This window comes from Apaloderma vittatum, unplaced genomic scaffold, assembly GCF_000703405.1.
Source record: "Apaloderma vittatum isolate BGI_N311 unplaced genomic scaffold, ASM70340v1 scaffold20877, whole genome shotgun sequence".
NCBI classification, from domain to species: Eukaryota; Metazoa; Chordata; class Aves; order Trogoniformes; family Trogonidae; genus Apaloderma; species Apaloderma vittatum.
The window spans coordinates 6,452-20,426 of record NW_009727022.1 but is presented as its reverse complement, the minus strand read 5'-3'; the positions used below and the strand labels follow the sequence as shown (position 1 = coordinate 20,426).

The following is a 13,975-nucleotide window of genomic DNA, read 5'->3' as shown; positions in this document are numbered from 1 at the left end:
ACTTGTTGGCTCAACAAGTGACTTAAGTGATTTTGTAGTCACTTATAATCACTAATATTTGCAGTATTAGCATTTCTTCCTAGAATTCCATATGCACACATGGAACACAAATAGACTTCAATGTACTGATTTTTTCCCTTACACTCTGACCTCGACGCTGAGTCACAAATCATCCCACAGCCAGCAGTTTCAGCAACACTAAAAAAAATGAAGTATTCCTCAGAAAAGCACCAAGTAATTTATAATACAAGTGGTGCTGACCTTGCCTTCTCACAGGATTTATTTTTTCATGGTGAACTATTTGAACTGCTGAACACTGTCTACAGAAGATCTGAGACTTACATTGATCAGAGTAACTGAGACGATTTTTTATTTCAATTTATGGAAATATCAAGAAAGCCTAATACCCTTTAATGTTACAGCACCTTCTATGTTGTTTCTGTTCACAAGCGCCTTGATTTGTATGTTTTCCAGAGCAGTACTGTGGGTGTGTACCAGTACTGCTGTTCTGTTCTCACGTTTATTCTCTGACAACGCTGGCAGCAGGCGCGGAAGTGTTGCAGATAACAGTATTCACATCAGTCCATTGCTTGAAGCAGCTCAGCCAGATATTATGCCAACTGTCCCCTGCTTTATCTGCTTATTGTAACTGCCTCTTTGAGTGTGTCTTCTGAGGATTCTTAGATGTTTTAATAGACATTAACTACCATAGCTATGAGTTCTGGCATGGGCGAATTTCAGGCAGTAGTGTCATCTTTACACTAAAATTGGCAGTTAAGGTGATCAACTTGGTCAAATTCGGTTTTAAAAGGCTTATCTAGACAAGCCCTCTGGGGTGGAGCACTCTGAAATGCGGAAGTTGTTCTGATGGCTGTTTATTTTACTGTATTAGAGAATAAAATCTAGCTGTTTTGAAAACACCTACTTGAGTCCCACAAACTATAATTATGTTGCCAAGAGCTTTTTATATGATTTTTCTGTTTTTTTCCAAAGGCCCCTCTCTTGCTCTGCATTGAGGTATGAATTAATCAGTTCTAACGTGTCTGCTGGGCTGGAAGAGCAATATTCTTGCCGCTAATTGTAGAGTAGGTGTGGTTGGTAAACCAAAACTATACAAAGCCACCCCACTTAGCTTCAGGTGGACTGAGTTACACATCCTGAATGCTGTAGCAGCATCACTAAAGCTCGTGAGTTGGTCAGGTCAAGGATGGTTAGAGCATAACCAAGCAGTGATGGCAGCTGTGACCTCTGTGTGGTGTTAGGGTATTGCAGCCTATTGAAACAGTTGGGGTATCAATTAGATTTTGCTGAATAATGTTGGTGTGTGCATGTATATGATTCTCTTGCTCTCTTTCTTACCAGAGATGAAGATTTTTGTGTGAGCTCTGTCCTAGCATCGGATGTAATACACGCAACTCGTAAAGACATCCCTTGCATATTCAGGGTATGCTTAGCAATTTATTCTTAAACAAAATACAAGTTAAATACTAGTATCTTATTTTGATAGAAAACTACATTTTCCTTATTTAATATTTATTAAGTTATGCAGAAGTGTAAGAATTAACAAGGAGTGCTGAAATGCATAGAAGAACACGATACTCCTCTGCAAATTGAATTGTAAAGAACAAAGTTCTCCTTTACTGCTTCCTTATATATAAGCTTTGCCTTTTTTATTTTCTTGATAATTCAGTATATTTTTGTCTTCACTTCCATTGGTATTACGAGTTTTTTGTTTTTCTTTCTGAACTCTGGATGACACTTGCTTTAGGAACTGATACTGTAACAGAGTAGGCTGAACCTGGGTCGTGCTCACTGACTGATTCTAGTTTGCCATTTATTGTCTTGTATAAAAAAGTACCTTTGAAATTTCAGTTTCTCTAATGTCATATGTAAATATAGTAGAAAAATTTTAAAGAGAAAATATTTAGCTTAGTTATCATACCCCCTTTGATTTATGTTCTATCTGAATGCTATATTTGTGTTTTTAACAACAAGAACTTCTTTCCTAGGTTTTATGTGAATTATATTTAATCTGGAATTTTAAAATACAGAGAAGAGTACATTAGTACGCAATATCTGTAATCTCATGCATTTGAATACAGAAACTCACTGTTTTCAGGGTCTCTGATCCTCAGTCATTTAGATTCAAGTTAGTGGAAGAGGGAATCCAAGGTACTGACAGTCTCACACGATCCCAATCATTTGGTCCTTTAGGGTTTTACTTAGGACAAGTCTTGCATTCTCAAATGCTTCTGTGGCTTCACTTTTCTACATTTCTTTAGAAATATTTCCTGCAGTGCATTTTCATCCTTTAGTTTACTGCTACTTTTACCTTCGTTTTCCTCTTACTTGTTTCTAAATTCATTTAATTCCCATGTGCCTGCTCTCTTCTCAAATTAGCAAATGTGGAATGCTATGGGAAAAAAAATTCTGAGGAGAGAATGTAAGCTGTGCAGAATGGTGGTGGATTCCTTTAAGAACAAAGCATCCATACAGCTTAGCCTGCCCGACTTGCTGCTCTAGTATCTGCCTGCCATTTTTAACTGAATGGGTATTTAAGAAAAAAACATTTTGTCAAATATCCTCATGTAAAAATACTTGTGTGGATAAAAACAAAATGTCTCCACGTTTTGATCAGAGGAGAGATCTGATGAATTAACTGGAAGCCTGATGTGTGAGTAGATCCATTTAGACACCCTGTTGACAGGGACCAGAGAAGATGCTACCAAAGCCTACCTCTTGTCTCAGTTTTATGTCTTCCTGCAGAAGGAGAAATTTCTGAAACTGGAAACCAGTAATATCTGGTGCAAGACAATCTATTTTCTCTGTTTCATTTAACTATATATTTGCATCTTTCTGACATGATGACACAGAGTAGCTTTTATGCAACAGTTAAAACTGTTACTTTACATCATCTGTGTAAAAATGGTGCTGATTCTTTCCTATATGTTATTTCATGTGACGTGGTGATGTTGGTGGCCCACCAAAGATTTATTTTTTTTTTTGAATCTTCCACCAGCAAAAAGCAATGCCACAATGCTGCCAAAAACTAAAATATTGAAACCTCTGACCTCCATGAAATTGGGAAGAGGATTAACTTGTCTCAGCCTCCAACATCTCTCCTTGGTAACCTGTTTTTAAAACTGGTTTAAAGTTTTTAATATTGGCATCCAAACACTGCAGTCTAAGTGCTGGTGTTGATACGTTTCTAATAACAGTGTAAGAGTGTCTGTAGTGGAGTCCTTCTGCAGCTTATCGGTTTTGAGTTAAGAAGCCTTGAGTTACATAGCAAATACAGGATTTTTGTATGATGAATAATGCTAGATATATTACAGCCAACTTCTCCAATTTTTCCCACATTTGACTGCATGTAAGATGCCACGTTCAAAAGACTGAGGAGGATTCATACGTGGTGATACTTCAAAGGGAAAACCATAGCTGAAGTCTGGTTTGGTTTTGTTTTCAGTTTTAGGAATATTATCCATTATGCCTCCATCTGTGTTTAAAATATTCATGCTTAGTTACAGTTAAGACATGAGCAAAGCTTGATGCAGAGTAATGAGAGCAATGAGCAATTGCAAACTCCTCCGTTTGTTTCCTGCTGCTCTTCACTTTCATCTTACTTCTGGTGTTCTCTCTTTGACATCCTATTGCCCCAAGTTCTTTCAGACAGATTGTCTCTAGGATGAATGTTACTGCTTAATTCACTTTATGGCGATTTTCTTACCAAGGTGCAGAGGCTGAAGGTGTGTTATTCAGTGTACAATTAGTTACAGCCTTCAGTTTTGCACTTTTACACCTTTTACTGTGTTTTTTTCAGTTTTACTATTGTTACTCTAAAAATCCATTATGTGGGCTGATACTGGCTGATGACCAGTTTGTCTGGGACTGTAAGCAGTTCCCATGATCTCACAAACCCTTCAAAGCCATCATAAAGGACACAAAACTAATATTAAGAGTTAGTATGTGCATGCTTTAGGCAACAAAAAGTTCCTGGATGTTTTTCAATTCAGAGTGTGTTTTGCTTTGAGGACTACAGGGTGATTTACCTGAAAATTAAGTGAAGCCGTGGTGATTTTCTTTTACCATGGGGAAGTGGGAGAATGCAGTGCTTCAGTCTCAGAACATTGCTTTCCTCCAGAGCTTTTAATGCAGATGGGATGTGCTCTTCCCCCTGGACAATATTGTGAAATTTAAGTAGCGAAATCAAAATTGAGAACTGATCATAGCAATGCCATTGGGTTTATATGCTTCTGACTCAGAAAGCATGTGTGTCATCCTCAGTAACTTATTAAAAGATCTTGTGGGGAGGGATGAGGACAAATGTGGCATGCTACTGAAATTCCAGTTTAGAGCAGGCAGGTATCTTTTACTGTCATGTGTTGATTACTGTAAGAAAGGAATGTAGTGTTCGTTGCCCATGTTTTAGGATTCAAAGTGATTAAACAAGACTGAGTATTTTTAATCAAAACCACTGTGAAATGTGCAAATTTTTCTCAGGGCACTGTGGCCATGTGAGCTGTGTTGCGTACCCCTCAGCTACATCACCGCGTTGTTATGAAAACGTGTATTTTGTTTTCACAGTTCTGTAAAGTATATGATACTGACAAGAAGGGCTTTTATTACTCCTATTAATTTCGCTTTCTCTGTTAAAAGGTGACAGCTTCTCTCTTAGGTTTGCCTTCAAAATCTTGTTCTCTACTGATCCTGACGGAAAATGAGAACGAGAAGAGAAAGTGGGTCGGAATCCTAGAAGGGTTGCAGTCTATCCTGCACAAAAACAGACTGAAAAACCAGGTTGTGCATATTCCACAAGAAGCCTATGACAGTACACTGCCTCTTATTAAAGCAAGTTTAGCTGCTGCTATTGTAGGTATGTTTGTTTTAACTTTGGGAGCATGTGAGAGTTGTTGAAACTTAGATGTCCTTCTGCAGTGAGAGCACTGACACCTTGAAATAAATTCCATAGCCAAATTCCTTCATAGGAATTTAATAATGGGGGGCTATGCTAATCTTACATTGATATTCAAATTTCTTCATTCAGTTGGGGTAAATAATACTGGTTAGTTGTTTAGCAGGTTGGTTTAGCAATATGGTATGTAACATGCTTTTGACAGACTGCATGGACTAAAGCAAAATTGATTTGCTGTTAAAAATATGTTTGTCCAGAAGTTATTCTGGCTGTCCAAAGCAAACATCTGTTTTAAAGATAGCATTAAATGTAGCTGAATTAATGGCTTTTCTTTTCTTCCTGGTTTAGATCGAGATAGAATAGCAATTGGTTCAGAAGAGGGACTGTATGTGATAGAGGTGACCCGTGACGGTAAGTTAGGCTATAATGTATGCAGTAATTACACACAGAATAATGAGCTCCATAACTTTTAGTGCTGTTATAATACAGGTTACACAACAGCCCTTCATGTGTAGTATTAAGCACTCAGTTAATTGGTGAGAAGGAAGAGTGAATGTGAGATATAAGCACTAATTTGGTCATTATCATTGCATTCAGTTGACTGGCTGAAATTAAAGGGATGAGTTACCAGGCGTATTCTGACACATTCTCACCTCTGACTGTGTTCCCACAGCAGGTAGCAGAAACCTTCAGCACACAGAGCACACGCAGAAGCAGTTGATGCACAGTGAATTGTCAGACACTTACAGAGCTTGAATTGAATGAGGAAAAACTTGACGTGGAAACAGATTTATTTGAACCCGCTCCATCAGAGGGCTTAAACTGCCATGAATTAGAAGTTAGACAGCCAGTGCGAGCAACAGAAGAGTTTGTAGACTTTCCATTAAAACCACCATGTATCATTTTCTGTTTCTTCCAGAAATTTGACAACCAATTGCATTTTCTTTCAGACTCATGACTGCCAAAGCAAATGCCCCTTTCCATTATCTTACTGTTTCCCTGACCCCGTGCTTCCTCCTCAACCTGCTTTTTCCTTCCCATTCTTAATGCACTCTACCCTCTGCTTTGGGAAAAATGGGATCAGTTTTGCCTGTTCTTCCTGAAGACTTGCCATGTCCATTCCAGAAATTCACACAGACAGTGCTCAGGTACCACAGCCAAGCATGTGCTGCGTTGTCACTGGGCAGCACAAGCGTATCCCTCTATCGTTGGATTAGGAGGCATCACAGCTGGGGAGTAAGGCAAGAAGCATTTTTCCCTTTAACGTGACACGCTGAGCACAAACACAGCAGTGGGAGACATGCCCTGGTGTGGTGGGAAAGCCTGGAGGCCAAAAGGATTGCTAGCCTGGAGATCATTTGGGATCAGTCCGTACAAAATGCAATTTTAAACCTGGAAAAGCAAAGAGCAAGTCTGGATAATTTTTCAATCTGCTTCCAAAATAAGATATTCTTATTCTGAACAAAAAAAGAAAGCAAAAAAACCCAAACTAGTTGAGTTAAAGTGACTTTATAGAAGTAGTATGTTTCTAAGAAGCAATACAGATTTAAAATATAATAATCTGCTACTATTTAGCCTTTTCTAAGTTTCTGTAAGAAATCTTAGCTACTTCTTTCTCTTTGACTTTAAAAGCACTGAACGTACCTTACAAAATCCGTGCTTTCTTATAAATCCTTTGGCACTCTAAATTTAGACAGCACTCTATACTCTGTGATATAAGAGCAAACAATCTTGACGCTCTGATAGGATTGTTTCTGACAAAATACCTAATGCTTTCTTCACTTTTATTTATTGCTCTGAGCTTAGGTTCTTCTGGTGTCCTTAACTAGGTGTGAGTTGAAGTTGTTGTGGTCAGTGATACAAATTTGTAAAATTAGAAGGTTCGTTTTCTAACGGGAAAAATCATTGAGACACCCCTGAGAGAGCCCTTTGACTGGTTTTAGTCACTGTCATTGTAATTTCAATAAAAGATATTTCTTTAAGTTTAATCTTGTTGGAAGAATTTGCATTTTCAATGTGATTTAGTTTGTAGCTGTCTGAAAGTTGGGTTGCAGTCATGCTGAGACTTGCTTTTCAATGTGAAATAAAACAGTGAATGCAGATTGTTAAAGACTCTTGATTTTCAAAATCAAATTAAGTAAGGGATGTGGGTTTGGGGCAAAAAGCAAAAAGTTATTGCTTCCTCTAGCTTAAAGTCATTTCCCAGTTCCAGGAGAAACTGCTTTATGCATGGAGACAGCAGATATTTGAAATTCTTTTTAGCAGTAATAAATACCATTCCTTTGAGTAAACTCCCAGTGGTCACCATTCTGTAAGTACTTAGATATAAACATAATTTTAGACGCAGATAATTCCAGAGATTCCAGAACAGCTTCTTGCATAAGAGAAAATTGTACATTTAATTTGAAAAGTCATTTCATAAAGGAATGATTATCTGCATGACCATGTTGTATGTAAATGTGAAAATGAATTATCAATTTTGGTTTTAAATTGAAAGAAGTTTTGCAGGAGTTTTCTATGGCCAGTTCCTGTGTGTTAATACCATTTTTATAAATCATAGTCTCTTTTTTCATTTTATGGCAGTTGTAATTTTCAGTGTTAATTAACTTCCAGCTGCTTATATCAAAGGTCTTTGGTGAGAATATCACTTAGTTCTTGATAAATAAACTAAACTCTAAGTTGGAGTTGGGGAAAAAAAAATCTTTTCTCTGTGGCAAAACTCCAACAGCTGGTTATTTCATAGAACATTTATTCAGACATATCGTCTATTTATGCAAGTTGGGGGATGCCACGAAAGCACTTGGCTTTGTCATCTAAACAGCTTGTTTGCAAAGTTTATAGAATTGGGTAACTTGGCCAGGTTGCTGAACTGTTACTCAGGAATTGCATATAATTTCCAGTTAATGTTTCTTTTTAAAAATATATAGTTTATAAATATTTTGAATGCATTCAGCTAACAGAAAAACGAAAGTGACATTTTAACGTAATTGGCTTGTGTGTGTTAGGTTTCCCACTTTGGAATTGCTTCATCTCGTGTTTGTAGTGCATGAAATGCTCACTGCTTCCTTGGAAGTGCCCAGGCAGACCCACGATCTCAAAAGCGGAAAACGCTGTAGCTTAACCCCTTTACCTGCCTCTGCCTGCTTTTAAAAAACCTTTCAAAGGGTGAAACTCTCTGGCTTCTATAAGTAGCCAAACTAGTCCCTACCAGGAGAAGGCTTTTCTGAGTGCCCATCCTAAACCTTTTTTAAGCCCGTTCCTTGTTATCCTTTCCCCATCACGCACAGCGTGTTTTGCCTGTCCGCATAGGTGTTAACACCCGCTTACTGTTCTGCTTTTGTATTTGGACAAGACGTTTGTGAGCAGTACAACATCTTCTATTCACAAATACAAAACTTTGTGTTCCCAAACACAACATTATCAGCATTAATTACTTTATATTTCTTCTCTCTGTGTTCTGCTAACTTGGTCTTCTTCCATAATTGACTGAAGAGGCTGTATTTTCCTGAAGGTGGGACCTGTTTCAGAAGATAAAGCATTTTGCAGTGCATGGATAGTGCAGATACTATTATATACAAAAATTTGTTCCTTTTATCCCAGATGTTAAGCAGCATTTTCTGGCAAAGTGTTGCTGAGACTTTGTATCCACAGAGTTACAGGAGTGCTTTGTTTCATTGTTTGTTCTGAGAATTAATAACACAGCATGGAACATGTGCAATTAGCGCTCTTTCTTACGTGGCATGTGTCTGTCCTTAGATTCACTTTCAGACACCAGTGCCCGACACTGCAGTGTTTCCAGGCCTGATGGTTTTCTTGTTTAACTTACAGCAGCTCTTGTTTCCTTTGCAGTGATAGTCCGAGCTGCTGACTGCAAGAAGGTGTACCAGATAGAGCTCGCTCCCAAAGAGAAAATCATCATCCTCATCTGCGGTCGGAACCACCACGTTCACCTTTACCCTTGGGCCTCTCTGGATGGGTCGGAAGGAAACTTTGATGTTAAGCTTGCGGAAACTAAAGGCTGCCAATTGATTACAACTGGAACACTAAAGAAGAGTTCTTCGACTTGTTTGTTTGTGGCTGTCAAACGACAGGTTTTTTGCTATGAAATTCACAGAACTAAACCTTTCCACAAAAAATTCAGTGAAATTCAGGCTCCAGGAACTGTACAGTGGATGGCAGTGTTCAAGGACAAGCTCTGTGTTGGCTACCAGTCTGGGTTCTCTCTATTGACCATCCAGGGAGATGGACAATCTATAAACCTGGTAAATCCTAATGACCCCTCGCTTACCTTCCTCACACAGCAGTCGTTTGATGCCCTTTGTGCTGTGGAGCTCAGTAATGAGGAATACCTGCTTTGCTTCAGCCATATGGGAGTATACGTCGATTCGCAAGGTCGAAGGTCACGCATGCAGGAACTAATGTGGCCTGCAACTCCTGTTGCCTGTAGTATGTATATGTTTTTCTGTTGCCATATCCATGTTGCTGCTTTACTTGTCTAAAAATAATCAGCATTGTATTCTATTTCAGTTGGGTTTGTCTTTCAGTATCTACAGTTTTAAGTTTTGATGAGTTAACAGGATACACATTCTTCCTGATGGTAATTTTGAACTTGACGATCTCGTGGACTGAGATCCTGGATGTTGCAAGTAAAGAAGCTCTGTCTTGTTACAGGACAGAGAAGAACTATTAACGGAATGACAAATAACTTTTACAGGGAGTAGTCCTGGATGCAGGGCAGTGCAAGAGTACCGGTTTGTCAAATTCTTTAAAAATTTTTGGTGCTCCAGAGAGTGTAAAAGCCTAGTTGGCTGTAGGATGTCGTCTGGGTCCTGTACTCAAACTGCAATAGAAAACTGAACAAGAAATCTAGCTGTGACTATAAAGGTTCATAAAGATAACAAAGTAAGAGGTAAAAAATACTGCCTTTGGCAGAGCTGGTACCAATTTTTCTCCTTCTGTTTTTATTTTTAGGGGGAGAGTTTCCAAAAATAGTACAGGCAGGTGGAGGGTAATTTTTCAACCACTCTGCTCATTTCAGGAGCACTGGTTTATCAGCTAGTTAAGACAGAAGCACATGAAACTTGGATTTCTGTTTGGAGCTCAAATAGCAATTAAAATGTTTTGAATGACTGAAGGCAAGAAATAGCTTTTTTGTTTAAATAGTACAGCGAGCAGTTAGGTGCATGTTCATTTGATCATTCCAGGCCTTAATAGCGGTTTGTTTAATTTTAATTGTCTTGAACTGAAATTGTTTGCTTGCTTTACTCTGACCTAGTTCTGCACACAAGTCTGGAGCAAAGGCCCAAGGAAACAATGTGGTCACAAATTTACTTTAAAACACCATTAGCCAAAACTAATGTTTCCTTTTCCTTTATCAGCTTCACAGGTTTTTTTGCATTCCAGCAAGCTAAACTTGCTAGTTAATGGTTTTGTCTGTTATTATTAGAAGCTGTTCTTACTGTAAACTATTTTACAGCATTGTCGTATGGGCAGTCCTGAGTCGCGTTGGCCTAGGGCTGTTCCTGTAGAAAGAGCAACTTCTTGCGCTGCCAGAGGAAGCTGGATTACTTCCTTTTTCGTTAGCCTCATCCTCCCTCCTCACTCCTGGTGTCTTGTCACTGGGGACGGTTGGTTTTTTTAACTGTCCCACCAGGAGATCATCAAACTGGAAGTGGATCTCCCCCAGTTGCAGTTTCTGCTGTAGTAAGGGACCGTTTTTTAGAAAGGGTTTAGGATAGGTTGGAAAATTTGTCTGTAGGGTATTCGGTCCCTTCATGCTAGGAGAGGCCAGGTCTACGCTAACGGTTGGTTCTGTTATCTCAGGTGGCCTGTGCTAGCCACAGTTAAACCAGCTTAACCTGCTGGCTCTGTGCCGAGTCGGCCTGGGTGTTGGGGGCTCCTTAGCTTGAGGACAGCGCGGTGCAAAGACTTGGAGCCAGCTGGTCTCGAAGCTGGAGCGTGGCCAGCCCAGTGCAGACACTGGTGCATCTCTCTGGGAACCAGCTGACATCTGACGGGGCTCATCAGCTCTGACTGGTTGCTGCTGGCCTTGGCTACAAGGGGGCCTGGGGCAGAAGCAGCTGGTGTTTCTGTCTGATGCTCAGTGATCTCCCTTGTTTGGACATCCAAGCCAGCCATGAGCCCCGTATAATAAATCCTTGACCATAAATCACTTCTGTAATACAGATTTGTGATAGCTGTCCAAGACTTTCTGTGAATGAATTTAAAAAAATATCACCACAACCTTACTTCAGTTCTTCTTGGAAGATTCTGTGATGCATTTAGTGTCCTACTGGATTCTTTTCCTTTTGTTTATTGAAGCAGCTCTTTTCTCTATTAAATCCCATAAATTTCTAGTAACTGCTCTTTACATCAGGACAGAGTCTTTACAGGAGCCAGAAGCACGTTGATATGAGGCTCCAGGGATTGCCACGTTCCTTCTGACCTAAAATAAACTTGTCTACTGATGCTTTTGTTTTTTAAAAAAAAATATTGAAAAGAGAAAATGGATTGTGGGCCATAAGCATTGTGACATTTTTCTGTTAACCTGATGAAAGTAGCCCATACATGAATATCTAAAGCTAGGTAATCGTTAACGAAAGAGGAAGGAAGTTGAGAACAGATCCACATTGTGACTTCATGACCCACCTCACAGGTGGTGGCCCTCTCTTTTCCCCTACACACAGCAGATGTTTACTACTTCTAAAATGAAGTAATCCATATCTGCAGAAAAACTAGCTGCTCAGTTCCTACCAAGTAGCAAATCTGTATGCGTCTGAAAACTTCAGATAACTATTTTGCAATTTCATGAAATCATAATTTGAAGATTAAAAATAGTGAAAGGGTTAAATTTAAATCTTTTCACAATGCTGGCAACTGTTGTCAGCAAATATATTATCACAAAAATGTCTATTTGAAAGCAGAGCTGGGAGAAAGTGTTTTAAAATGTATCTTGCACATAGTGGAAAACTTCTAAATGTCAGTTCTGGACTACTGAAACCACATTAGGGTTTTCTGTTTGTTTTTCATCTATGCAGGTTGCAATTCTTCTTACGTTACAGTGTATAGTGAGTATGGTGTTGATGTATTCGATGTTAACACTATGGAATGGGTCCAGACTATTGGCCTGCGAAGGGTAAGTAAATTTCTTTGACTATATAACTTAATTAGATTAATTCCAAATGAGATGTTTCTTCACAGTCTATGCTAGACTTGTGTTAATTCTCTGCCTCCTTCCTCAAAACAGATCAGACCATTAAACATGGACGGCACGCTGAATCTCCTTAACTGCGAGCCACCAAGGCTAATATATTTCAAGAACAAGTTTGCAGGTGAGTACTGAGCAAGGGGAGAAGTGGGAACATGACCCGAAGTGAACTGGGTGATTTTCAGCAATGTTGCTTTTGCGTGAGATGAAACTTGTATTGGATGCGTCTGGGTCAACGTGTACCTCTGTATGTGAAATTGCATTACGATATTACAGCAGGAGCTGTTCTCAGTGTACCAGAAACATCTGACAACAGCAAGAAGCAAATGCTTCGAACCAGGAGCAAAAGAAGATTTGTATTTAAGGTTCCCGAGGAAGAACGATTACAACAAAGACGGTAAGAATTTAATTGTAGTTTGTAGCTTAATATACGTGGTGACATTCAGAGACTGGGAATGCTAATAGTAAAAATCACTCTGTTCTTTTAGGGAAATGCTTAGAGATCCCGAGCTAAGGTCAAAGATGATTTCTAACCCAACGAATTTCAACCATGTGGCTCATATGGGACCAGGAGATGGAATGCAGGTTCTCATGGACCTCCCACTGGTAAAATACCTTTAAAAGGGAGGGAGATATATGTGCATCTGTTCTTGCTCAGAAAAACTGTGAAGATAAGCTGTATGAGGTTCAAGTGTTATCTCTGTAGCAAATTCTTCTTTTAATCATGATGAGAAAGGTGACCCTTCCTGATGTGCAATGCTTCTAAATTCTGTGCAAGGAAATACTCTTAGCTGACTTAAGAATGAGACACTGAAAGAAACAGATATCACTGCCAGGAGCTTGTTAGTAGTTTTGTAAATAATCAGTCTCTCCTCCTTCCTTTTTCTTGTTTGTCTTCCTAAAATAACAGAATGAATTTCCTTCCCCCTCATCCTCTTGACATTCTGCTCTGGTATCACCTCCAACAGGCTTTGAGCACGTCTATCACATGAGCCTTATCTCTGCTGCAATCTCTCTCCAGAGTGACCATTCCTCACTGCAAGGCTCCCCTCTGCTTTCTTCCTCTTCCTCTCCCTCCTCTGCTTCCCTAGCAAGGGTAGGAGTAGCTGCAAACTGTTAGGAACTGGAATGTTGTGCTTGTGGCCCTTCGCCAATTCTAGAGCGAAAACAAGGGGGGCGAAAAACTAACGTTGTGGAGGTAACTAAAATGCATGTAAGCTGCAGTGCTTTGTAGCGTTATTTTCATTTAGTATTTAACAAATACAGTATTCTGTGAGCTATTTTAGTACTAAATCCATGAGAGGAATGTGCAAAGGTACACTTTTACATTCTGTGCCTTCCATTTTTCTCGCATCTAGTCAGGCTTTGTCTTGTCCTTCTTGGCTAGCCCAGACAAGGGAGTTGAGTTTGTCCCTTCATCAGGAGGAGGAAGGAAAGCAGAGCTGCTGGGACAGTCCCTGCCTGTTCATAGAGGATTTGCTGGCTGACAGATTCCAGTGGCTGCTGTGGGGCTTAGTTCTTTCTCTGTCTTTCTCAGGGTTTGTGTCTGTTACTGAAAATATGTGGATGTGGTCAAGTAAGTTCAGAGTTTTTCTACCAACACTGGGTTGTAATAGCTTCAAAAGCACAGTAAAGTTTTCATGAGTAACAGCTCCTAGTTGGATAGCTTTTGTTGTTGGCTAACGAGGTGTTTCATTTCAACTGTAGAGTGTCCTACCTGCTGCACAGGATGAAAAAACGTGTCCGTCTACAGCTAACCTCTCACGGCAGCAGCAGCAGCAGAGAAGCAAAACCTATATTTCATGGCCCTCATCAAGTAAGGCTGAAAGCAAGCTTTGTCAGTTCTGAGCTGTAAT

The 13,975-nt window shown here is 39.5% G+C and overlaps 1 protein-coding gene across 2 annotated transcripts in view; it reads left to right on the top strand.

Annotated features, from left to right (window-relative positions):
• CDC42BPB (CDC42 binding protein kinase beta (DMPK-like)) overlaps nt 1-13,975 on the top strand; it is a 66,950-nt gene that overhangs the window by 50,217 nt on the left and 2,758 nt on the right. The window contains exons 26-35 of one of the 2 annotated variants that reach the window (XM_009873528.1): nt 1,363-1,444; nt 4,657-4,873; nt 5,261-5,323; nt 8,762-9,355; nt 11,950-12,047; nt 12,159-12,243; nt 12,396-12,516; nt 12,608-12,725; nt 13,657-13,695; nt 13,827-13,935. In XM_009873528.1, the coding sequence (XP_009871830.1) occupies nt 1,363-1,444; nt 4,657-4,873; nt 5,261-5,323; nt 8,762-9,355; nt 11,950-12,047; nt 12,159-12,243; nt 12,396-12,516; nt 12,608-12,725; nt 13,657-13,695; nt 13,827-13,935 (1,526 nt within the window). Of the gene's footprint in view, nt 1-1,362; nt 1,445-4,656; nt 4,874-5,260; nt 5,324-8,761; nt 9,359-11,949; nt 12,048-12,158; nt 12,244-12,395; nt 12,517-12,607; nt 12,726-13,656; nt 13,696-13,826; nt 13,936-13,975 lie in introns of both variants that reach the window. The other variant, XM_009873527.1, reaches the window with a different exon arrangement.